At 39.1% G+C, this 26,935-nt stretch overlaps 2 protein-coding genes and 1 long non-coding RNA gene across 7 annotated transcripts in view; 2 read left to right on the plus strand and 1 right to left on the minus strand.

Annotated features, from left to right (window-relative positions):
• rsh (Rap GTPase activating protein radish) overlaps positions 1-14,091 on the plus strand; it is a 179,899-nt gene extending 165,808 nt beyond the window's left edge. For 4 of the 5 annotated variants that reach the window (XM_033465038.2, XM_076525788.1, XM_033465039.2 and 1 more), the window contains 4 exons: positions 3,269-3,426; positions 4,397-4,506; positions 4,686-5,207; positions 5,685-14,091. In XM_033465038.2, coding sequence (XP_033320929.1) covers positions 3,269-3,426; positions 4,397-4,506; positions 4,686-5,207; positions 5,685-5,837 — 943 coding nt within the window. In that variant the 3' untranslated portion in view covers positions 5,838-14,091. The remainder of the gene's footprint in view (positions 1-3,268; positions 3,427-4,396; positions 4,507-4,685; positions 5,208-5,684) is intronic. The other variant, XM_033465040.2, reaches the window with a different exon arrangement.
• A 743-nt stretch (positions 14,092-14,834) lies between these two features.
• On the minus strand, positions 14,835-18,258 carry Tip60 (Histone acetyltransferase Tip60). The gene is made up of 5 exons (XM_033465036.2): positions 18,132-18,258; positions 17,970-18,027; positions 17,477-17,545; positions 16,309-17,389; positions 14,835-16,152 (listed from the first exon to the last, which is right to left on the minus strand). The coding sequence occupies exons 1-5, from the start codon at positions 18,174-18,176 to the stop codon at positions 16,044-16,046; spliced, it is 1,362 nt and encodes a 453-aa protein (XP_033320927.1). The 5' UTR covers positions 18,177-18,258; the 3' UTR covers positions 14,835-16,043.
• A 98-nt stretch (positions 18,259-18,356) lies between these two features.
• The window catches only part of LOC117217445 (uncharacterized), a 75,822-nt gene continuing 67,243 nt past the window's right edge, over positions 18,357-26,935 (plus strand). Inside the window, exon 1 of the long non-coding RNA XR_004489558.2 lies at positions 18,357-18,472. This is a non-coding gene — a long non-coding RNA (uncharacterized LOC117217445). The remainder of the gene's footprint in view (positions 18,473-26,935) is intronic.

The raw sequence follows: 26,935 nt of genomic DNA on the forward strand, positions 1-26,935 counted from the left end.
GATCAGAGGAATCTTTAAATTCTATCGGCTGCCAATCGAGCTCTCGTAATTTTTTCTCTGCGATGCAATAATGCGATGCAACAACGCGATGCAACAACGCGATGCAACAACGCGATGCAACAATGCGATGCAACAATGCGATCGAGGTCTGCAATTCGGCATATCTTATAATTCGTTATTGTGACTGTCATGTGGCATGTTTATATTTCTTTCTTTATGAATTATTCGAACCGTAAAATATAACATCGAAAAGAGAACCATAGGGCAATGTTCGATGATCGAGAATTACCGCCAGCCGTGCTAATCTAATCCTGAGACTTCGAGCGAGATCGCGCGAGGTGTCGATTTCAGATTTTCTTTTATAATTAAACGTACGTTCATTTTCTCGCGGCTGGCGTCGTTCTTCTCTCACGTGTGCCTTACTGCTCTATCGAATGGCCTCTATCACACGGATCTTCTCTATTTTTGTCGCTGTAACTTGAGAAGGTAATGCGGACGGAAAAGAGAAGTATGAAGTTTCCGGATCGCTTCCCGGAAAACTGTGGACATGGAGTTACGAGTCCTCGGCAAATATTTTAGCGAGCTTTATAGATATCTTTTGCGAAAAGAACTGGAAAATTGCTGGTTTACTTATCGTTAATCGTAAGATTTGTAAATGAGAGAGAGGTTCGTTCGTTTTCACTGATTGATACAGGACTGTAGACAACAATAATCATATCGTTGTAACGTTTAGACGATTAATTTACTCTTTACCAGGACGACTAATCGTTGCGCATTTTCCTCCCGATTCGATTGCAGAAACTTCACGTCTTCTCTCGTTTCGCAAGTACGGTACGCTGTCATTCTATTTAAAAATTTGCATATTTTCTCTCCTAGAACTCATATATAATTCATGGGCTTTATAAAATATAACAATGTAAAATATAATTTTCTTCGAGCTCCACAATTTTGAATATCTTATGCGACCTGTTTTCGTTGCAATATTTAAAATTCCTTTACCTCGGATGCACTGACCTGCATTCTTTGAATATCTCGGATAAAAAAATATCTTTGGCGAGATTGAATTTTTCTCAAACAAGGCATACCATTTTCTTTACAGTTACAATGACTTGAATTTCCACGATGTTCTTCGCAGAAAAAGAAAATTTATATTTATTGAGCGTTAACGTTTATTCGGAAACTTAAATATTGATGACAAGAGAACAAAAAAATGTGTTCCGACTTAAAAGAACGGAGAAACGTTCATACTTCACAGGTTACCGTTCTGCAACAAAACGCGATCTTGGAAAAAAATAAACTTCAGAGGTGTAAAAATAGAGATTTCGCGTTTTAGGGTGAACCGAGATAGATTTATGTATAATTATTTTTAACGGAGCTGCAGCGACTCTAAGATCGGCGATGTTTCGATGGAAGTTTAGTGCTCCTTTAATTTCGCACGCGAGTGTACGTACACGGAGACGGATCGAGTGGTGTCGCATGGTGCATTATCTCTCTCGGAAAGGTCCCTGAAGTGGCTGGGTACTGTAGTTGCATCGAATTACCTTCTCAAACCGAGCAACCGGCATGCAACGATCTGCGCAGCTAACTCGAAGCAAAATTTCATTGAAAATTGAGCCGTCGGCGATCATCGGCTCCGGTTCGGTTCGATATTACAGGCTGTCTCGTCTAAAATCACCACCCTTGACTTTCATCGTCATTATTATTAGTCGTAATGAGGAATGTTCGAATGCAATTTACATGTTCTCCAGAAGTACAAATTCTAGCGTCGTTAGCTTTTTTTTTAATTGCGTAAGGGGCCCGTGAATCTTAATCTTTCCGAGAAAGTAATATATGTTTTTAGAATCATTAGTTGCTAAGAAACCATCATTGTTCTTGAACAATATTGTTATGATCTTAGAAAATATATAATTTCACGTCAATGATCAAAGTTGGATTTCATAAATATTTGACACATCCGTCAAAAAATTAATAATGTCAGGATACGCACATCTGAAAATTATTATAGCTCCATCCAAGTATTCCTCACTGCAACTAATTAATACTAATTATAATGACAAAAATCAAAATGGTGATTTCAGGTGAGACAACCTGTATATATACAGTGGCTCCTGAAAATCTCCGCACACTTTTCGATTTTCGACAAATTGTTGTTATTCAACCTGTTATAATTTTGAAGAAAAGGATCATATACCGATAAACTTGGACTCATTTTAAAGTTTGAAGTTTCTACTTTACTATTCATCGTTCATTTTCTTGTGACACGTTTTTACACATTGTAGTAAGTGGGAAACTGGAGATATGTTCTCCCTTCAACATCTTATGGGTTGAAACGACTGTAAATGCACCAGAAAATTGATTTCATGGATAAATCTATAATAGATTTGAAGATTGGAGCTTCCACTTTGCAACGACTCTTCAAAACATGGCGTACGATTTTTTTTTATTCACTTTATTGAGCTTCGAATGGAAGATGTACTGTCTATTTCTTCCGAGCTTTGCACGACAGAATTTGTAACTCGTTTCTCTTTCATAAAACGACTAAAAAAAATAGTACACCAAGTTTTAGATAGTCGATGTAAAGGAGAAACGTCCATCTTCAAATCTATTGTAGATTGATCTGTAAGAAAAAATTTCTAATGTTTTTTCAGACGTTTCAATTTGTATCACCTCCGATTTTTTTCAGTTTTGCTATATCATATAAAGGTATAGTGGTGTGAACAATTATAGATTCAAAGTTACTTTTACATTTTTCGTGATATTTAAACAAAAACTGAACGAAACAACACATTTATATGTTTCTATATTAGAAATAGTAGAACATAGAAATATACAAGTATAGTTCCTTTTTTTTGTTTTTATTTGAATATGCACGCGACTGAAGGTTAGAGGAAATGATCGACGATTCATGAAAGACTCGGAGCTTTAAAGCGAGCGTAGGTTTATTATTGTAGGATTCGTTTTGGCGATGTTATAACAATTCAAATATCAACAACTCATCGAAGATCGGGGAATCAGTGTACGCAGACTTTCTGAAGCTACCGTATTTTTATAGCACGTATCTATTCTTCCGCGGGAAACGAGCTTTCGTCGTTGTCTCGTAATTTCTCGTATCTAGATCGATACGCTCCGAAATTAAGTACCCACTCCGTAACTACCTACCCCTCGATGGTCCTCTCAATCGGCCGAAGAACCTCCTGAAACTCTCCCTCTCCGTACCTTGAGGTGCCGCTCTGCGGTTTCTGTGAGATACTGGCTCTGACCTGTTTAGACCTAAAAGTGTGCCGTCCTCGCCGATTGTGAAGCGCTATTTCTCGAGGCTGGAAACGCTCACCGCCGGCTGGGGAAGAAGCATCCGGAAGCATAGAAGCGGCAACACTCTGCAAAGCGAGGATCGGAAACGCTGGGCCAGCTCCCAGGATTGCAGCAGTACGTTCGCCAGCTAATTAGTTCGATATTTCATACTCGACGTTCGACGTTCGTTCTCGCTAAAATTAAATGTCAACCCCGCTGGTTCATCGGGTCTATACTTAATAGTTTACATCTTTATTAAGTTCTTCCGAGTGTGTTTTTAGTCATATATAGATCGCGGTTTTTTATGCAGAATAAAAAAATGTTTTGCATCAATTGCCATAAAGAGAAACCAAATAGCAAGTCCAGGAATAATTTTAATCAATTGAAAAGAATACATTGACATCTTTTTATGATTGTCTTAATTATTCTACTTTAAACTGCAATTACTCAATTTTGCCATAAATGCATCAAATCAGCAGTCTAGTAATAATTATATTTTTGTGAATGTTTTCTTTCTATAACAATCTAATACTCTATTATCATTGAACCTACCGACTACAAACAGTAACACACAGTTTGTTGTTTTATAAAAATCACAAGACTGTATTAATTTATACTCTTTGCCATTTTCAATACAATGTATGCTTACAGTAAGAAATGCATTGAGTCATTTCCCATGAAAGAGCTTTTATGAATCCAAGAATTCTGAAATAGAAACTGCGAAACCGGTCGAAAAGACTGGCACTGGTAGGATTAGCGTTAATACTGTTGCGAGCGAATAAACGAAACGAAGATATAAAGTGACACAACGATCATCCATTATTGTTTCGACTACGCTGAAGAGCTATTGTTCATAAAACATAGCGCTGACTCAACATAAATTTATACGTACAGAATGTTGAAGCGTGTGCACTTTGTGCATTGTTAGCAAAGTGAGCGCATGCATCGGAGGTACCAAAAACATAAACAAGATGTAAGAACGCATAGCAGTGTTTAACTTGAGCGAATATTTCAATAACTACGAGTAAACCCTGTAGAATAAGTATGCAATAGTTTTGTAACCATATAGTCCGCATAATTTCAACGTTCACTTCTTTCATTGCAGACAAGGAAGCAAAAGAAAAGGAGAAACATGCTCAGCAGCTAGCGGTGCCAAGGCTCAGCGTGTTCGCGGATGCGGAGAAGGTGGACAGAGCGAAACTAGCACAAACGGAGGTAAGAACGAAACGAATTGGATTCTATTTCTCTGTTAATCCACATATTATGAAATATTTTGTTATTGACATAAACATGAGAAACGAAAATAGAAACTCGGTCCAATAATTCTTACTCAGATTATTAAATATTTCGCACCGTCGTAAACCTAAAAAATAAATGCTGCCTTTGCGTTCCAGTTCGACATCCACGACTTCGATCCAGAAACTTTCAGGATCCTGCTGGATTACCTGCATACAGGCTCCTGCTCGCTGACCTGCAGCAACATTTGCGGTCTGGCCTGCGCTGCGGAACACTACGAACTGTCGGAACTTCAGGACGCGTGTTTCCATCACGCGAAACAGTTCCTGCGCATCGACGTTGTCTGCGTGATGCTCTGCACCCTGGAGAAGTACTGCTGGCGGTACTCGTCCGCCATGAACCTGGTCAACATGATCCTGACGTTCATCGAGACCAGATCGTCCCAGTTGTTCAAGAACGAAGGATTTCTCACGCTGAGCGAGGCAATGGTACAGATGATCATGGGCAGGGACCTCGACGTGGAAGAGATCGTCAAGTTCGAGGCGATGCTTAACTGGGCGAACAACAGGATCAAGACCAAGACGAAGATCGTCGACGAGAAGATGGAGTTCAAGTGCATTATGGAGAGGCTCAGCAAGGATCTCAAGCTCTACAGGATATCGCCGCAGGAGCTGATTAGGGTGAGGATACGCGAATCTTCTCGAAACAGTTCATATATTGCTGAAATCCGTATCTACGAAAGCGACGCTGGACACAGGCAATGCCACCTATTAGCATTATTTATAACTACTTATAAAAAGATATTGCACTCTAAATGGTATACTACCATATTAGAACATTTAAAACTACCACATAGAACATTTAAAAAAAGAAACAAAATTTTTCAATTGTGTTACTTAAATTGTTTTCTACAAGCATTCGTCGTTCGATCTACTCGTTCTTGTTATAAAATCATAAAATTCGCAGTTTATTCATTATGCACAAAGATCATTCGAAGGCAATCCGCGTCGTTATTTGTTGAAAATACGATCAGTGTACGCAAGTAACCGTTCTACTATCCGAACTGTTTCCATTTACAAGATTTGCTCGGAATTTGTAATTACAAAGTAACACTTTCATTTATAGGAACGAATACTGACGTTTAAAATATTTTCCAGATCGTCCTGCCGTCACACGCGATCAAGAACGAGAGGATCCTCGAGACGCTGATGTACCAGGCGAACACCGGGATATACAAGAATGTGGACACCTATTTGAAAACGTACGAGAAGAACGTGCAGAATCAGGAGAGCTTCGACTGCGGGATCTAAATGATTTGGCAAATGGGAGATGAACCAATAAGTACCTGAGAAGTAGATTCTTTGGAACTCGTGTTCCAAACGGAAAAAGAGGATATTTTGTCGATCGCCCGTTGGTCCCAGCTCTTTGATCAACGGAGGACACCTTTGGAGCGAGCAATTGAGCCGATTAATTGCCCCGTGTCGAAGCGAACGTAGTTCTCGGCGGCTGTTTATCAGAGAACAAAGTCAACGATGCCTGACGAAGCTTCTTGATCGTTATTGTGATCAGCTTTCACGTCTATCGTGCGGCGTAGAAAATGTCTAGCTCATAATAGAAATCGTTCCCGGTCTCCCTCGGACTGATCTCCCGCGGGAACGCTCGAGAAGCGGTCTTTCCTCGCGGAGTCAAATGGCGGAGATCGTCGATCTTCGATCGTTCCGGAAGTTCCATCGATCTTCGACGCTGGGAGGAGGAAATGCACAAATTTCATATCGTTCTAGGAATAACGGTGAACTCATCGAGCGAAGAATGAGGCTTTGGGCATTAGTGTCGATTAGACGAGGCGGATAATTAGCGAATGGCGCGGTCGTTCGATCGCTGAAAGTAGTCTGGTCGTTCATGGCCACGTTGCAGCCGTGCCAAGCCGAGGAACGCCAGCAAACAGGGACGAACGTCCTTCGTCCAGAGTGCGATGACACGTCCGTGACGGAGACGAAGCAGTTTCGCCGGCGACGAGGCGCCGAACATGACAATCTGTATCATAAACAACAAGATTTAAGGGCAAAGCCGAAAGGGATGATAAGAAAATATACGAGCGCTGGAGAACGCTACTGTTAGCGAGCGGTACGAGTAAGCGGTGACTATCTGGTAAGCTTGAATGAATTTAACGTACACGCATATACATATATACATACATATACACGTGTAAGAGCGACGCTAATGATAACAATAAAAACTAACAAACGATAAGCGGTAAGGTTAAATGATATAGTAATAAACGACGTTGATGTTGAATGTGGAAATTTAAGAACAAAAAAAAGGAACGCGAGCAAGCGAAAGATGGCGATGATAATGAAGAAGAAGAAATAAGTATTCGAAGTCTGTTCTGTTTTCTATCGTAGTTTTTGTATCTTCAATACTCTAAGGCAGAAATTCTAAAATTCACGAGAACAGGCTGGAAAGAAATATATATATACAAATATATATGTGTATATATGTGTGTATATATATATATATATATATATATATATATATATATATATATATATATATATATATGTATATATACATATATATGTATCAAAGAAAAGAGGGGGAGCGAAAGGACGAAGAGGGCTCCTTTTTAACGATCACCCGGGATCGACGAGAAGAGAGACAACAGTGTTTTCGTTCGCAATGATTCTGCTCGAGACGAGTTTTCTATTCGGCAGACGCGGCACGAGGACATCGTTTGTTTGGAGGATCAGCGTCATTCCGGACGATCGTGTCCGCTAGATAATTCATTGTCAGACTAATCTGGCACCCTTCACCGCATCAGAAACAGAAAAGACAGGAGAGACATTCTGTGTCACAAAGTGTCGAGAACGTAGCGATCGTTATTCGTTTCTACATTTTTGGTGTTGGTTTCGTTCAAAAGTAATGCAGCAGCAAAAGTAATGGTCAGACTTTCCAGGTCACTGACCACGGTTACTATAGAAACACTGCGATCAGTGATCTGAAAAAAAAAAAAACACTAATGCATAAAATCCGTCAAAATTCTGCTTTTAACTCACGCGTCTTAACGAATTTCCTGGTCCATTGAAAAGTTGGACTAAGAACAACGTTGTGGATGATTCTTAAAAATTTCTCATAGGGTCGACTACGTTTGCTCTCGACACCCTGTGCACTCCGAAGAGTCTGACATTCGTCTCTCCGATATTCCGCTATTCACACGCTTCCCTCGCCGACGAATATTCCTCCGCGACAGGAACGGAGACGGACAAAACACACAGAGATATTTTTTACACGATCATCCGAGCACGATGCGTTTTCTGGTCCCCGTGATTGTCGTACATTGCGTTTTCCCGCGCGTGCACGCGTCCAACGAAGCGGAAACGAACGCGGCCAGTCCGTAGATGAGAACATTGTTGGGAGAACGAAGACGGTAACGGAGAAAAGAGAGAAAAAAAAAATCATTCATCGATTCCCCGGGCCGGGGGATCGTCCAACTGTTAAGTGTCTTATTGTTCAGGCAAGCGGCTGGACGAAAGTAGATCTTTGTTTTCTTTTTCCTCGTGGAGAAAGTACTGAGATAACAGGAGAGAAAACTATCGCTTGTAATCGATGCCTCGGCTGATCTTTCGAATCTCCGCGGGCGCGCGCATCGCGTTTTTACATCGCGACCGATGATCCGGTCCCGATCGGATCGAACGCGACACGCGTGCTCGCACGGGTCATAAGGTCGCCGGTTGCGCTACAGAACTAAATAGGTAATTTAATATGCAAACCGCATGTATAGCTGTAAAACAACCAAAAAAGAAATAAATAAAACGTGTCGTTGTAAACGTGAACGTTTGTAAAAACGAAGTGTCGAACTCGATGTGCGATGATCGGTCACGGCGCGTTTGATCCTTTTACCGCCGGACCGCGAACGATCCCGAGCTGCTCGTCGATCTCGACTCTGCCAGTGAATTTCTGGACCACGGGTCGACGGTTCGCGCGCTTTCCCGTGAAATGTAGACCTCTGTCGACAGCGTCGGTGATCGGATTGCGAATTTTATGCGGAAAACAGTGAAAATGTTCGAAGATTTTTAAAATACCGTCGCAATGTTTTCTATTCTTTGAAATTGTGCACGAAGGAAATAGATGACTATGTAGCGACTGTATTTTAAATTTCAACTGCCTGGTAATTATTGTTCTATCGGGGAATCTTTTTAGGAGGTAATCGTGGCATAGATTTTGATTTCAAGAGTAGTATAATCGAAGGATTGGATATGAAAGGAGTTCAATTATAAAAATCGTTATCACCGATCGACCGTGTTTGTCGACACGCGAGTTAGCGTCGATCTGCGACAACGTAGTGCTGCTTCGTTATTCGTGTGACGAATAAATGCTGTTGTTAAGTGGATCCTGTGGTTCACTGTAAATCGTTGCACATAATTCCTCTAGATTTGTAATATAAATATAATCCACGAGAAACTCGCTGTATCGCGAATGGTTAACAAGAAAACGTAGCATTCTCATCGCTGGACGATAAAAAGTAGACTAGTTACTAGCAATCTGTGATCGCTGGTCGATGAAAAATAAACCACTGCGTGATTCCGCAGTTGAATGTTAATGATAATAGAAATTCTTTAAATTTGTAAAAATAACATGCTCGTCGAATTTAACGTAACTTTCTCATCCGAAACAGTAACAATTTCGTTGGCCAATATTTTTATCGTCGAATAATGATAGATACTCAGTTTCGTTGAGGCGGTTTAAATATTGAATTCGGTTGGCCGGGCAAATTAACTTGGTAAGAGATAACGTTGTCCAATGATTCACACGATATTTCTATTTTTACGATAACGCAGTGCTACGTGGTCGCGAAATATCGATCGATCTTGCGGATAGCGCGTTAACGATCGGCAGCTCGGCGATCGTAAGTGGAGCGTTCAACAACCGAACTTCCCCTCGCTATGCTCTCGCGTTGTCGTTCATTTTCGTAAGCGCGAACAAACGGTAGATTTTCCGCAACACGCATCATCCATGTTGACGAAGATCTCGAAAGTACCTCAGCGGTCCTCGTCGCAGAGGATCGAATCCGAAATACGCGATCGTGTAGCGTCGAGGGAGAAAATTATTAGTCAAGGCGGACTGCGTGTTGCTTGAAGTTCTACTAATTCGGTGTGTAAGCGTAGATGTTTTAGTGTGTGATCGAAGTGTACACGATGGATCGCTGTATCGATTTAGGAGGAGCGGGGTCATGGAAATGGCCGAGGGCCGATCGAGTATGGGGTCGTTCGTAAATCACACGACCTTGACGTGAATTTTTCATCTTGAGAAATTGATGCTTATTCTTCAAATTTGATCAGAGACTGTGCGGTAAAATTAATTTAACCGTGAGAATACGTTCGCCAAGTTTTTTGTTCGATTTCGCAATTTCTAAGTAATAAGTAGACTGCGGATCTTTGCGCGAAATAAAAATTTTCCAAGACGATCGTGTGAAATAGAAATAAAATAAAATAAATTATTTCTTTTACTAATTTTAATAAATGAAAGATAGTATAACAGTACTATTAACTTCATCTTATGTCTTCGGAATTTCATATTTCAGCTATACAGTTTCACCATAACTGCATAAAATCTGCACAGTCTAGTGGTAAGATTATAATTTCATCGATACTCTGGTCCTTGGATATTTACTTTGAATTTTCTTTCTTTGATATGCTTGTTGGTACAAATGGAAAATATAAATTTTTTCTTTCTTAGACAACTGTATAAGTTGGTTTATAGTGTAGATATAAAAATATACCCTGAAACCATGAGGTCTAGCATACCACAACGTTTCCAGCAGAGACATAATTTAGCGATAAAAGACAGCCCCATACTCGAGACCATAAAATCTTTATACGGTTTTCGCGTTTTCGAGGATGCCCCCCAATAAAGTGTTGAAATCATCGATGAAATGCGGAGATCTTTTTGGCAACCAGTGTAGCTGGAGTCGCAAAACGCGAAAATCTTGGAGTACAGAGGAAACAGAGGTTGGGGAGAAATTCCTACGGAAAGGTCGAAGACAATGAAGTCACAGCCATACCTCGCAGTACCTCGAATCGACGGGGAGGGGAAGAGGGTACGTGAAGAGAATTTTCATCGAACGCGATTCTGTCCAGCCATTGCCGACTACTGTTCAAATGTAGATGTACTCGTACAGAGATATAAACAAACAGAGAGCTAGCTTATAGACAAACGGATGAGAGAATGAACATATTATACATGTACGTATGTGTATGTCGTACACACGCGCGCACACGTAACACATACACGTGGAGAAAGAGAACGAGAGGAGAGAGAGAGAGAGAGAGAGAGAGAGAGAGAGAGAAAGGACGTAAGAGAGAAATAAGTACATACATGCACAAGTAATGCAAGAGAAACGATACACAAGAAGACGATTATTATAATGGATACCTATGTGACCACGTGGGCGGACTACGGCGAGCATGGATCGCGATCGATCGATGGAATTCGATCTTGGGCGCGCATCGACGATGTTCTGCGTTTCTAATGATCATGCTGCGGATGTTTATGCATTCGTGGATTTTTCGGGACGATTGGTTGTTCCCTTACTTACCCGGTAATTCTATAATTATGTTATAATAATTGATTAATTACTAACTAAAAGTTAACAAATCGAAGAAGTTCTACGGTTTTATTTTATCTTCTATTTGGAGAATGATCGTTGAAGGATATTATCTTATGCTGAATATTTATTGTTGAGAGATTGTTCGTGGAGACTAATCGACAAAAATAACTTGTATTTATATTGTTTGTGAATTTGCATTTAGATCCGCAGTTTATTAACAATGTGAGATCGAATGTTCACGAAGGATCTCGCAAAGTGTTCTTTGCCCTTTAAGCCTTCCTCACATCGTCCGCCATTTTCGCGATACATTCGGTCCCACATCGTGGACCTATCATCCGCCATTTTGGATCTCTCACTGTATCTCCGAGAAAGCGAGTTTTCTTTAAATATTAAAGACACGACGAGTATTCTATTCGATTAATAATCGACGAATAGGAATAACCAACTGAAAGAATTCATTCGTATCGATTGTCTCATCGAAAAATGTTTGTTGCTTTTATGATCAGAGGTTTATTTTGATTTGCCAAATGATGAACGGAGTGCTTTTCATTCTTTGTTCGTGCCGAATCGATCGAATGCTCAAATGTTTACGAAATATGTTCGTAAAATCGATTTCTGGGATTTTATTGTAATATGTATATATACATATATATCTATATTGAGATAATGCGTGACTAAGAATATACATGTACTCACAGAGAGGAATGATTTTCTTTCTTGAATAGATGGTACTCTTAGGTTAATGTTAGTTACGAAATTGATGTTTTCTATCGCGTTCCTTCGAAGTATGATGACCATACATTGTGGAATAATCTACTGTATATTTTGTACGGAAATTAAGGAGGACTATACTTAAGTGTTTAATATAATCAATTGTGGTAGAACTTCCGTCTCCAAACTAACCCTTCCTGTACTGACACCTAAAGTAACAGGGGAATATTGAAGACTTAAAAATTGAGAAGAAACCAGAAAAATACGCGTTTATATGATGCATACTAAAGGGTTAATTAGGACCTTGACAATGCGGAAGACATCAGAGATCACCAAAATATCGCAGAAAAAACATTTTATTCAATAATAATGTTCGAAACAATGCTTATCGATTCAACATTCAACTTTCATCGATTCTTGAGAACGATCTTGAACAAAACTGAGGTAGATCAACGCGAATCGATATCAACACGATCGATCAAACATTTATCTTACAGATAAAGATTATAAGTATGTACGAATTCGAACGATGTTGATACTTTAATTAATTAAGCGCCTCTCGTCAGCCTAGTACGAATACGCCATTCCAATTCGAGGGGAATTGAGAAACACCGTTCTCTGGAAACTGTGAAACCACACATTGGACCGTGTCTCGGTCGCCATTTGCGTAATGGAGGTTCTACCGCAATCACGGAAAAAACCAGAAACAAACAAATGACAAATGACAAAAGCGACGCTCGTTTCGGGTTTCATTCTTTATTCGAATACTTGCTTTCGTTACATGAGTATATCCAGCCATTTTTCATAGTTCATATGATACTCACGACTGATCGGTCCGGAAGTAAAACTACCGTTTCCGGTGTATCCCGAGTCCTCAGGCTAACGTGCATCGAGTGTTTCACAAGTACCCAGATACTCGGTTCTGTCTGCGGAACACGAATACAATCAACATGGTAGTGATCGCTCAGTCTGTGTGTTCCGCGAGTGTGTACTGTGTCTGTGTATGCATGTGCACGGTAAAACTCCATTTACTTTAACGTACGCCAAATTTTACAAAGAGAAATCAAATTTATGCAATAGTTATTTCCTCGTAGATTAATACAGATTGTATGAATGCTACGACACCATAAAATAGAAAACAAACGTTCCACAGTGTTTCTAAAAAGAAAATGGCTGCACCATGAAAAAACGTTCATGTGCTAAGAAGAAAATTAGAACGAAGGACGACTTAACGCTTATTTACACTTATTTACTATTTACAGGTAATTTTAAAGTCGACGATCAACAGTTGAAAATTTCTTAACAAATTGTTGTTGATTGTTCATCCACAGTCAACTGAACTATTTGGATTAACATAATATAATAACTTCATCCGGAATGATTATTGCGAAGAAAAATGTCATGTGCGGTAATTAGAAAGTCCATTAATAGGCTTTAGGTAAATAAAGTATCAACCAGTGCTCTACGATCGGAAAGATCAATTTTTTGGTGCATCGTCTACCACATAAAATCCATTAAAAATTGCAATGGAAACAGTTCTCTTCCGCAAAGCTCGTTCTATAAAAACTTTCGCAAGGTCCACAATAACTCGCAAGAAATTGGCGTAGTCCGCGTAAATGGAGTGTTTACTGGCCGTGTGCGTGCGTGTTGCGCAGCGTTGCGAGTGTGAAAATAATCCGTTGAGTTCCGAGTCTGTATTTATTAAGCGTTTATCGTTGATAAGGTATAATAGCCGGAGAGGGCCGAGGTGGTATTTCAATAATGGCCGTCGGAGAGGCTGCCGATTACTTTCGTCGATGATCGGGTTCTACGTGACCGTCGCGAAAACGGTTTCGTTGTGCGCGAGCCGCCAGCTTCGCGGCGAGTCAGCAATATCATTCGGATTCCCGTCGACGACGGCGACGGTTCCCGCTGAGCTCGCATTTATTTCCCGGATACTCGGTTGTCTCGCCGGTGAAACCTGTATCGGGGAATGCTGGCGGTCGTCCCGAGGATCCCGAATAATATTTGCGTGGCTTTCCTTCTCCCTCTCTATCACTCTCTGTACTATTTTTCGTCGCCGAGACCTTAGCGAGAGAGTTTTGTAAATCAGCGCAAACGATCCGGGACTCGCCGTGTCACGCTCGCGTGGTAACGAATACAATGGCGGATGAGATTATGAACCGAAACAAAAAAAAAAAATTTATTGTATATGAAGCTACTGTGATGTTACTGTTGAATATAAAAAATATATATATATATACATAAAAGATGCTGTATTTGAAAAAAATATCGAGTCTGTTTCTTTTGAAGACGAGTGGAAAACCGTGATCGAGATAGAGGTCGATATTAAGGTGCGTATGTTATGTTCTTGTGCGCGTCATTAAAGGAAGTTGATCTTCAAGATTTAATCATTCTTGAGATCCTTTACATGTTCGAATTATCGTAATTAAATCGGGAAAGTTTTTGCAATTAACACTAGATCTACGGACCCCAATACTTTATAAAAATAGTACGAATGTGTTTATTCAGGTTTTTTTTTAGTTATATATACACTGTGAATCTTTTTATATAAATTTTTGTTATGCGGAATTATAGAAAACGAAGGCGAAAACAAATTTTCCGATCCTCCTAGAAATATTATTATATTTAAACGCAGATATAAATTTCATAAACGTATTTCTATACTCGGCATTAAGAGATCGAAGATGCTGTACATGCATAAAATTCTTTGGCGCATAATAAATGCATAAACCCGTAGTTTTAGTGTTAAATAACGGATTGAGGACGAAACTTCACGATTTTGGGAAATGTCTCGTGCTAAATGAACATTTCATATGCACCATACTAATAAAGTATTCTCTCGTTGCGCACCACCATTGTTTTACGGGGAACCACCTCGTCATACTCCCAATCATCACACAACACCCACGTGTTTACCCGCACTATCTCTTCCAATCGAGAATCGTAGCTCCAGCTAACGCTACCGTTCGTCGCTATCAAAAATACACACTTTCAGAGAAAAATATCGATTTTATTTCGCAGGTTCATAGGTAACTCTTCGTTTTGGTAGAACAATCTTGGATCAGGTCGACCGATTAACGTCTTCTTTTTCTGTTTTATCGAACGGATCGAGTACTTGTTCGGACACAGCCGCTGATAATATAACATGAAACGAAAGCTCCGTATCTCCTTAATGCGATAATAGGCGAGTCCAATTAAACTTATTGTTTCCCTGATCTCCGTGGAAGATCAAATTTTTCGTTTCTTTGTTTCAGATGAACGATCAATGGCGGTCAAAGGTAGTGTATACTCTCTGTCTGTCTGTCTCCCTGTGTGTTTGTGTGTGTGTGTAACTCTGTGCACGGTCGTGCAAATATGTGTACATGTGTTCTACGTTGTACTAATCGGATCATCGTTATTAGTAATAATAATAATAATCTCTTTTCCGTGGGAAAAACTGTCGGATTACCTTACGGCCGAAGAATGTAAAAATTCGAGGGGTTCGGGGGCGGGGGGACACCTGTACAAGCTGTTCGTCGAGGTCGAAATAGCTATCGTTAAAACTAGAATCGTCGCGATCGTGTATGCGGAGAATGATGCGCGCGCGCGTTATAAAATCAGATTTATTTACAATTCTACAAGTTCGGTATCGTAGAGTTCCTGTACAAATCGTGTTCGATCGCAAATACGTATGCGTACTTGTTTTAAAAAATTCCTAGTCACCATATTAAAAGGTCGCTCTCTGACTCAAGCCGCATAAGCCAGCGTTATATCTATATATAGTTATCTATATATATGTACGGACACGTCTGAAATTTGCACGCGTAAGAAACCTCCTTTGATCACAGTTTCATCGACGCGATGCGTGAACCGCGACATACGCGTGCCATATATCGTGAACGATTTTTCTTATATATATGTATATATATATTTATATAGTCTCTTTGCTTTTTTTTCATGTTTGTTCTCTGTTCTCGTTTAGTGTCTCGCCTCGGACCGCAATGGCCCGACACAGTCTTATTAAAACGCATGGGACCCGTAACCGGTCGAAAATATTCTATGTACAGTTTTGCTTTTTGTTTCTCTCTCTCTCTCTCTCTCACTCTCTCGTTTTTGTACAACCCGCTAACAAAAATCATACGCAGTCACTTCCTGGGTTCCTGAAAAGAATGTCAAGACAAAATTAGCATCGTCTTATTGTCAGTGTCTAACGATCACTTCACCATTTTGCCCTAACACTCCAGTCTTTTGGTGTCCAATGCAGACACTTAGGATCTATTCTGATCTGCCTCTTTTCCATTGCGGCCGCGTGTTGCTCGATAATATCCCTGCGAATAAATACGTTCGTCAGTGAGGTAGCTCAGCCAGCGGTAGCCGTTGGCATTACTGAAAAAGAAGCTAAAACTGTCTGTAACGAAACTGGGTCTGTCTGCCCGACCGGTTTTGCCCTAACGATGCCTGATTGACTTATGATAGCCAATTACCTATTCAACGTCACAATATATTGTCCTTTGTAGTAATTAATGAGATTCAAGTTCTGTAGGGTCGATATCACGTCTTCTTTCTTAATCGACGTCAGCTCGCAGATCTCGTTGATCGTGATCTGCGGCTTCTCGTTTTCCACTAGCGGCTTTATGTTCAACAGGATGTCCAGTATCGTGTGCGCCCAGTAGCTACGATACGATAATAATCCTAGATCGGACAATGGCTTCTCGGGGGAACCTGTTTTACCCTCGAACTTGGACAGCTCGTACGAGAACTCTATCAACAGCTTGCCGTAACCTCGCCTCTGGTAGGGTGGCAGTGTCAGAATACACGCTACGTTGTGGTCCTCCGTCGACTCCTTCTCCTTTGAGAAGTAGCCGACAATGTGAAACCCCCGGCTGTCGAAATCTGTCATTACATAGAACAAAAATGGGTCTGTGTCGTAGTAAAGCGTTTTATGGTCCAAAAACAACTTTGCCAACAAGCAGAGATTTTGTGCGTAGTTCTTGTTCTTTCGGCCATCGATCTCGAAAAACGATATCGAGCCTTTCCTATATATCTCGTTGCCAGGAGGATGTCTAAGATTGCACTTGATTAGATGCCTCTCCAAACACTTCCGACTTTTTCTGTACTTCAGGCAGAATTCGCAAATGTATATGCATGGCAGATTCACCATTTCTTGGGGATATGGACTGAAATACCATGGCCTGATTCTGTGGCGACCTAGTTCTATCAACTCAACGTTTTTCATCCTGGTAACAATGTCATCGTGGTGATGCGCAACCAGCGAACCAGTCGGCCTGGGACCAGGTGTTTGCGGCGGCGCCTCCTGAGAATCTTCGTTCTCAATGAACGTCGATTTTCTTTTTCTAGACATTTTCTTTTGCAGCGCCGCTTGTAAAACAGCGGGGCCATTGACTGGTTCGTTGCTAAGGCTGCTAGGGCTAGGTGGTCTACTGACCGGTTGCTTTTTAGGAGTGGCTGCCTCCGTACCTGGCGTGGTACCATCTCGTCTAGGATATTGGACTTTCCTAGTGTCCAAACAATCTTCCATAACCCATTCATCTAATCGTTTATTGACTAAAATGTTGTACATTTAATTAGATGGTTGTTTACGTACGTAACTGGTTAACTCCTCCTTCCTTAATCATGTCTCTATATACTTACAATCTACATAGTGAACATAATAACACTTGACACCGTGTACTTCTTTAACACTGATGATTTCAGCGAGGGCTGTGGATGATAAAAGGACACTTTTGATAAACCCTTAATCGCTACACCTCTACGTCTGTGCAATATAAACATTCATTGACGTTCGAGACACGCCGGATAGTATGCAGCACACACTGTCTGTGCACATCCAAAGTATCTAAACATAACCTAAAACTAATTTTCTCATTCTACATGGATAATGAGTTCAAATAATATCAAAACAACAACGATTCTGGTGCCTGCAATGCAATCGTGATTAACGCTACGTGAAACGAGGGATCTGTGGACCGAGAAAACGGCCCTTTAATGCTATTCATTGACACACATATCTACGAATTCTCCTGGTAAAAAATGGCATATAGAATTTCGACAAAAATCATGACTCTTTCCGAAGGGAATTAACGATTGTGTACAGAACGAATACGGAAGTGAATGTTTTACTTACGCCAATCGTCCGTCCCATGCATTCTGACCGGCAAACGACAACCTTCCACCAATGAATTCTGAAAGTGAGGTTAGAATTTCATAATAACCGCATAGCTACGCTCGGAGACCTCCTTCTTGGAAAGTGTTTGCGCTGTCGTGTTCGACGCGTCGCACCACTTACCACTGAATCGCATATTGTTTCACGTTCGTCGTGTTCCTCGATCATATCAATCACAAAATCAAATAAACTCGCCACCAAACACGATCTTGTTTTGAAGCTCTCACGGCACTGACGCGAGCGCCCAACCCGTCGCATTGCTCGTACAAGGAACTATGTTCAAACAGCCTCCCGCCTATCGAAACTCTTGAATCGATAACTATCGAATATCGACACAATCGAACTATCGGCGCAATTCGTGAACTTCCATATTTTAGTGTCCAAACTAATTTTTGTCCAGACTTCAATTAACTTTTCCAGTGGTGGATCGAGAGTATTAAGTTTGATAGCGATTCATTTGAAGTGTAAGTATTCATAGAATAATTAGAGTCATAAATCTTAATTTTTCAGTATGTATTTCATTAAATATGTTGTCGTGAATTTGTCCGATTCTTTATGGCTGTTGAAACGGTGGTTCAGACGGTAAGAGATGTTGACACTTCTTTGATATTATTTATTTTCTTTCATAGCGGATGACTGGGGACAATTCGGTTATTTGCTCGATGATATATTATAGGAAATGTAGGTAAAAGATTTTAATGAAGCACTATAGCGTTTGCATATTTTTATGAGTATAATAAAGGTCTAGCTTGTACAGGAATACGGAAGGAAATAATTCAGGCTACTATTTCTGTATAAATTAATATCTGTACTTTCAAGTTTGTATAAGTACATTTTCTAATGCAGGAAATTAAATTATCAGCCTCTACTTTTGTGAAAATTGCAAGTTATTACATATTGCGTTAACCACAGAAATAATATTGTACATAGATTGCATATCTACGTAGCGAGCTTTTCTGGTCAACTCCACTACCTTATCGACACAGAACGTCAAGACTATACTATAGCGCCCTCTTTTCATGAATTCCAGTTAGCAGAACTATTAATTCATATACATCATACATTTAATGTGTACCTTGCAAATTTATTCAGTTGTTTAAGTCATACATTTTTTAAAGAACTATTTCCCTTTTCTTTCTTTTTTTATCATTCCGATAATTTTATCACTTGGATTAAAATCGAAGGAATACAAATTTCCATATGGATAAATAATAAAACTCCATTTACATTTACAATTTAATGTAAATAAATGTAACTATATTTTAATAGTAATTTTATAAAAATTAAGAATTAGTAATGGAGGATTCTTCACATTTTTTTTAATAGCGATAGTAATGACGAGTAACATAGTTTAATAATTTCTTCTAGTATTATAATTTATTAAAAAGATTACTAAGTTTCTTTTGAATAGGATACAGTTATATAACAACTTACTAATGAGCTTCTGTTAGACAAAGTATTAGAACCTGCGACGACTTGTAAATTAAATTACATAGATACCAACAAATAAACAAATTCGAAATTCCTTTTTATCAATCCTGTTTGAACATTTTTAAAAATCAAAAAATTTTCCAAGCTCCCTCTTCAAGCCAGATATATCTTAATCGTTTGTTCCACATATCAGCCAAACTCCCCGATTTTCTGACATTTTAAAGATCATTCCACTTTGGTTAACAATACAGAACATTGCGATATTGAATCGCGCGTAACCAATAAAATAATTAGAAAGCTCGTTGACATATTTAATTGTCGCGTTGTAACAAAGTGGCGGGTCACCAGGTTTCCAGCAATCTGGTAGATTCCGTTTAGTACATAGGTCGAGTAGCTGCGCGCAAGTGCAGAGAGCTTTGGCAAGACAAAAGAGACGGAAAATGGAGGATTGTAGAGTTGTGTTGGCAGCATACTGAACAAAACCAGCTGCTTTCAAGACAGCATCCCTCATCGAGCTAAAGAAATTTTTTTAAATTATCTGCCATCGGTGAAAATGAGGGTGCAGATTTTTATACGCTTTACAGAAACGAGCTGTGGTCGAAACGGTCAAAAGTTTGTCGTTGCCTAAAATTTCTATAACAATTAACGCTAGGACTACCGGACATTAGGCGCGACTTTTATCATAAGAAATACTGGAATATAAATATTTGTTGAAAAAATATTCATAGTAGCAATTTTACAATCTTAACACATGGTGCGCGGGTCTGACATTTCTGACAATTTGGCTGGATTGGCAATTAAAACGAGGGTGCACGTTTTTGTGCGTTTGTCGAATAAAATTCCCCTTTTGGTAATGGGATGGAACGAGCACTGCGAGCGATATAATTAAGTAAGAATTATTCAAAGGAGGATGGGGGCCCGGTGGGTGTTACACGATGTGTCGTGAAAGGCGCTCGCACTTGCACGCAATTAATTCTGAAACGCGTATCATCCCGAAAGAGGTGAATTTAGTGCAACGCCACTTCCGTGTGTATTCCGCGTAATTCACGGGGACTGTCTTCGTTGTCATGCTTTTAAGGTTTGTAACGTAAAGCTATTTTACCTGTCTCCAAGACAATTCCGGATGACATCTTATTCTACTCCGTCTTAGGGTAAAATAGTAATATCTGTACGCAGTCGGTAAGTTTCTTTCCGCGTCTCCTCCACGGCGACGCCTGCATTTTATATAAACTATCCGCCGAATAAAACTATCCGCTTCCAGCAAAGTGACAGGTTATTGGATTCAATCCCGCGGAAGGCAATCTTTTTCGCTTGTCCACAAAAAGGCGAATACCTTCTTTACGTTTTGTTTGTATTATTTGGACGAACGAGTCCAATTTCTCAAGTACCAAATCTATCGTCTTCGAACGCGACAAAGTGCCTTGTGGAACTCGGTTCGTTTTAGTTTAGAAAATGAGTACAATCTATTAATTAGGGAATTTATTCTTGCAATCGATAAATGTAAATTATTGTTACATGCTGGTTTACTAATGTGAATTTTTGTTAGTTATGCTATTATTCGACGTAATTAAAATAAGTTCGATTCTTAGAATTACTGAAAATTGTTGAGTTGTTCATACTTCATGGCAATATTTTACTTTTGTCACACGACATAGATTATTAATTAGTTAACAGTTCTTAACATTAATTAATAAACAGCGAAGACAAATTGTTATTATTATTATTATTGTAAATGAATACAATTCAACAAGCTCGTTTAAGATTTGCATTTAAGAGGGAAAGTATCGAGCTTCCTTCAAGTACAGTTTATTAATAATCCTAATAATAGGCTTCCAATAGCTAAAGCGTTCAAATTGCTAATCAAGGGATGGATCTACGCGAGAAAATAGATCGTATGAATTCATACGAATAAGGACAGGAATCGCTCTAACTTGTCTGGTCATGTCTGGCTGTTTCTACTTGCCGTATCCCCGTACATTCATAATAATGAACAGAATTAAGAATGAAATTGTCTGTCCCGATTCCACCCTCGACTAAAGCTGTCTCACAGCAACCGTAGTAATTCTTTTCCAATATTACCGGCGATCAATTCATACTTTATCCATGAAAATTAAATTCCCAACAGTCCAATGGATAATATTATTTACCGATGTAAACTACTTGGGGCTTATTATCGAATTGTACTGCAAACATTTCCTTCAGCATAATATCATCAACGTCCAGCACTGACAATAAATATCTCTTCAACTCCTAGCGTAATAAAGAATAATTGCCGATCGAGACAATAATCTGAGCGTAATAAACACGGGTATTAGTAATTTCGTCGGGGGGTGAATGCACTACACTCTGCTTCCTATAACTTCGTTCGTTTCTATATTTTCTCAATCTTCTCTCCCCCTCTCTCTCTCTCTCTCTCTCTCTCTCTCTCTCTTCGATTTTATAGGACTGTAATAATAATTTATATTATTTTCAAATTCTACTCCACTTCTTTCAAACATGCATTGACTTCTTTTTTCAATTCAGTTACTAGTTTCGCTTGTTTCAAATCAGAAACGATGTCAAATTCAGAAAACCGAACACTTCCGACAGATCATTTTATTTCAGTGCATTTACAAATTACTTATTATTACAGCGCGTTTACGAATTATTCGATTTCAACACGCTTACAAATTCTTTTATTTCATTGAATTTGCGGAATTTAAAACAGCGTCACACTTGATCGTAGAAACCATTAAAAAATGATTTTCCTACGGCCAAAATAGATTGACATACGAAACACCATGCTGGGCATGTTTACTCATATCAATTTTACATCGCATAGATTTCAATCTGCAACAGGAAAGATCAGACAAAAAAATTCTAGTTGTACTTGAAAGAAAAAGAATGGTCCTATAAAATGATATAAATCGCATATACAGTAAATATTCCAAATAAAACAGCACTTAACGAATAAGTGATAGAATTTATGCATCAAACTAATAAATCGATCAACGATGAAAAAAAAAGAAATTCGCAAGCAAATCGCCATGCAAATGTTGCAAAGAAATTGTCCGACCGTTAATAAAATTAATTAACAATTTACTTTCGTAAGAACAGTTGCATACCTCTTTCTGTTTCGTATGAACAAATGGATTTCGCTAATAAAATAATCTCCGATTATCTCTGAAACTAATTTCTGGCGACTTCCGAAAAGCATACATTTTTTTCGAATCGCGGCAGTATCGTTGCAAATGCGAGACACAACGAGGAGGCCGCGAGTGGTTTCTTTTTCGATAACAGTTCGATAGTGAAATTACGAGTGGTTCGATCGACCGTGTCGTATCGAGGGTTCAGGTCTGGCTGGCATCCGCAGTCCTGCTAGCCCCACCCGGTACACAGGTTCCTACGCCTATGTACATACATATACATATCTATACATATGTATATTGTTCCCGTACATATATGCACGCGCGAAATCTGCACCCTTACATATGTATGGACGGGCACATAAGTGTACTCGCATCGGGCATACATAAGGGTTGATAGTGCTCGGGCGAGCAAGCCACCCTTATGTGCAGGGCGTGGCCAGAGTCCACCAATCAGAGGGCGGGGAATCCCCGAAAGACCAAATCGAACGAAGTAAAAATTTCAGCGGTCGCGTCAAACGCCAACGCCAAAGGGGATGAGCAAGGTTGATCCGGGCTTACATTTTCGTTACTTATCCGGAGTTCGGGATCTCGCCCGGCAGTCACCACGCGTCTTCTCCTTTCACCCCTCTTCGGCTTTCCTTTTTTATTCCGAAACCTGACCCAGTAATTGCGATTAGGAACGGTGGATACATTTCGGGGGAAGCGAACGTTCACGAGGAAAAATAGATTAGATCGATCGGTGCTGAAGAATCTACTTTGTGCCCAACAACCACTTTTAATGAACTTCTTCAAATGACGACATTCAAGCATCATTCAAAATTATCATATGTAGACTGTGGACTTTACGCATTTAAAATATTAAAAGAATTTACGGATATGTATGTACTATTTTCAACACACTCAAATAGTATTAATTAAATAGTCCTGACTATAATACTACTCATTACTACAACTCACTGAGATTAGTAAAGAAAGAAATTTGAAACTGATAAAGATAATCTTTATTTTGCATAAAGATCCGCAATCTTATTGTATGATTCGAAATAATTCTATTACGTGTTCAATAAATTGTTAAAACTTGAAATACGGAGATAAATTTCGCACGCATAAAATCGATACAATTATGTGTAACAAAACCGTTTTCGATGAAGCGGAATGCTTGAGTTCTGAAATTGAAATAGCTTCGATTGCAAATTTTTGTTCTCTGAATTAAAATTATTCTAACTAAAGAGAAATTAAAATCCGTATCATTTTGTCCCGCTTACTTGCTAATTATTCATGGTAAAAAGAGATGTCACATCTTCGTAATTTATTGCTTTGCCAATTTCGTCTTGCTTGCTGAACCGCTGTGAAACGAATAATGAAATGAATTTTTTCGGTTTGAAAAGTTCGTCGTTGGAGCGGTTGGTGGAAAAAAAAGGTATTATTAACGCATTGCTCGTATTTGCTTGAAGTTATTAATACCGTTCCGAGGCGGAATGTTTAGGTACTATTCCGTTTACCGAGAACTTTGTCGTCCATGGCTTTTTCTCTCGCTGTACTTGTGAGAAATGAATACTTTCGCGGTAGATGTAGCGGGCACGAAAACTTCGTACTCCCTTTACGAAGGGAGAAGAAGAAAGTTGTGCTCGTTACTGTATAAAATAATTACATCCCGACTGTGAATACTGTTAAGTCTACCAACAAGTAATCCACTGTTTGTTTTAATAAGCTCGTAACCTTGCTTACATTTGAAACTTGGCTCCTCGGGCTTCTTTTTACAGATTGTTCAGTAGCGTTAGATATGGGAGGAATATTACTGAAATATATTATTATTAAATTTAGAAGATGAAGCAAAAATTGCAGAAAACGCATATTCGGTCTTGTTCGGTCGGTAATGTTTATTTACTACTACTTTGTGACGCTAGTAAAAATACTATATTATAATACGAAACGATTTGTACATTACTAAACTAATATTTAACACCATTTCGATCCACTTTTTCCATCTAGTTTTACTAAATTAATTTTACAATTGTTACCAGCCAATGGAGGAGAATTGATTAAACTAAGAAAAGAATTAATGTTTAAAATGTTAAAAAGTATCTTTTGATTCCCTCGGTAAAAATAATGTTGAATTGAAATTTTAAAAGTGCCGTCTGACCCCGTTGGTTAAAAAATTGCTAAACGTGGCACGATTAATTTTTCTTTTTTATTTATACAATGTTCTCGATTGATGTAAATTTGTATGTTCGTAGAAACCCGATGTTAATAAATATTTTAATAACAATAACAATTTCAATAGTGAACGAACAAATGCCTAGCAACTATGACTTAATAATTTCTTTTCTTTCTTTCGGGATTAGTATTTAATCACCACCTATTAAAATAATATGTTAAAATAGCTTCGAGTGCAAAGCATTAATTTTAATACCACGTTTCAAGATTTCGTCTCCTTCAATCCAGATATTCAATCCAAAAAACTAAAACGATTGGAATCAATGGACCCCGAGAAAAATCGGAGAAATGAATGGCGAACTTAGGAAGACAGAAACTCGGAAGACAATCAGTATAATTCACTGAGTTTGGTCACTGTTTGACTCAAGTACAACATAATCGAGAAAGAATAGCCGTGCGAATACCCCTGTTTAAACGAAACATTTTTATCGTCTTAATAATATGTACTTAAAACAAAAAACATAATAAACTATTCAATTTTTATTCCAATCATTTTTAATACCTACTGTAGCTTTAAAGTCATATGGATAAATAGAAAAATATCTATCTAGATACATAATGATTGTTTCACCCTGAAAAAACGAATCGTGACCGATAATAAAAATAGCTCGAAACTTCTGTTAAAGTCCCCAACAAACCGCGCAGTTTCAAAAAGATTAGAATTTTCGGGTTGCCGAACTTCCCTTGTTAGATTGATCGACTTTTGCCCATTGCAAACGTTTGCAAATTTTCTCGTGAAAACGGAGAACAGATAATTCGATCGGTCGGAGTTTCGGTCGATTTTCCGACAGGGCGAGCGGTCATGCGGCGTTGTTTTGATATTGATCTCCGGATACAACAGCGTCTAAGCATTCTAATGGCAAGGGACCGGGATTCTGCGCGGTGCATGGCGCACGTGTTTCTAATGATTTTAGTGGTACCGGGGTATACCTCCGCAACGTATAGTTATAGCCAAGCTACGAACACGTATTACAGCCACTCTGCTGGGGCACCGTGTAATATGTCGGAATTGCGGAAAGGGGTAACGTGGGCTGGAGGGCGGAAAGGGCCCGCGAGGACGGTCTTGTGGGATTCTTAATGGCAAAAGGCCTCCGAGGTAACACTACGGCTATTAAACGCAGACCCCAGCCAGTCTTCCTCTCTCTCTCTCTCTCTCTCTCTCTCTCTCTCTCTCTCTCTCTCTCTCTCTCCCTCGTTCTCTTTCTCTTTCTCTATGCACCTCGATCCTTCTTTCTCTAGTTTTGCGTTCGCGCGGTTAGTTTCTTCGTTTCGCGGCGACCATATGAATTAAATAATGCCCGGGAAATATTCTGCTGGCGCTCCTTAGTATCGTTGTTCTATTGGTTGTTTCTTCTGGAATTAACTTCATGCTCTATGATTTCCACCACAGCCACGTTGGTTAACACTTCTTCGTCCTTTATCGTTCTCTTCATCGAACGAATCAATTTGTGTTTCTTATACGATTTCATTTATTTCATGTCTGAATTTTAATAAAAGATGATCAAATTTTGTATCGATTTAGACGAAATGAATAACATTCATTCATTCATTATGTATGAAATTTACGTCACGAGTTTCGATTATTTAACAAATATTACGTAAGTCATTAATTTCTGACGCCATTTTTACACAATCTCTGTAAGTACCGAATAAATAATGTGTTCTGAAGATCATTTGATTAGTCGTGAACGATATAAATTATTTCTTTCTTAATTTATTTTGTCCTGTTCTAGATGTTCATTTTGAGTGAAGGAAATTACGTAGTTCATGCTTCTGCCGGGTTAATTTTTTACGTAATCGATAAAAGACGCTTTTATTTTCCCAACAGAAATAAACCAATTCCGACTCCTATCGAAACTGTAAAGATGCTTTTGTAAGGATCAAATAAATAAATCGCTTTATTTGTCTGCATACTAATCTGAATAATTTGTAATTTCTACGACGGTATAATTCGAAATAATTTTTTACATCGGTAGGCTGCGATGTATTCTTCACAATTTAATCTCTCATGTTCTGAATGATCTTAGTCTTGTTTTTTACCGCGATTTATCTATAGAAATGATTCGGTTACGGACATCCGGCGTTTTTCCATAAGAAAAGAGTCACTTCCCGACGATTCTTCTACCCTCTTTCCAATATTAAACGCATCAA

Source organism: Megalopta genalis, chromosome 12, assembly GCF_051020955.1.
Source record: "Megalopta genalis isolate 19385.01 chromosome 12, iyMegGena1_principal, whole genome shotgun sequence".
Taxonomy (NCBI): domain Eukaryota; kingdom Metazoa; phylum Arthropoda; class Insecta; order Hymenoptera; family Halictidae; genus Megalopta; species Megalopta genalis.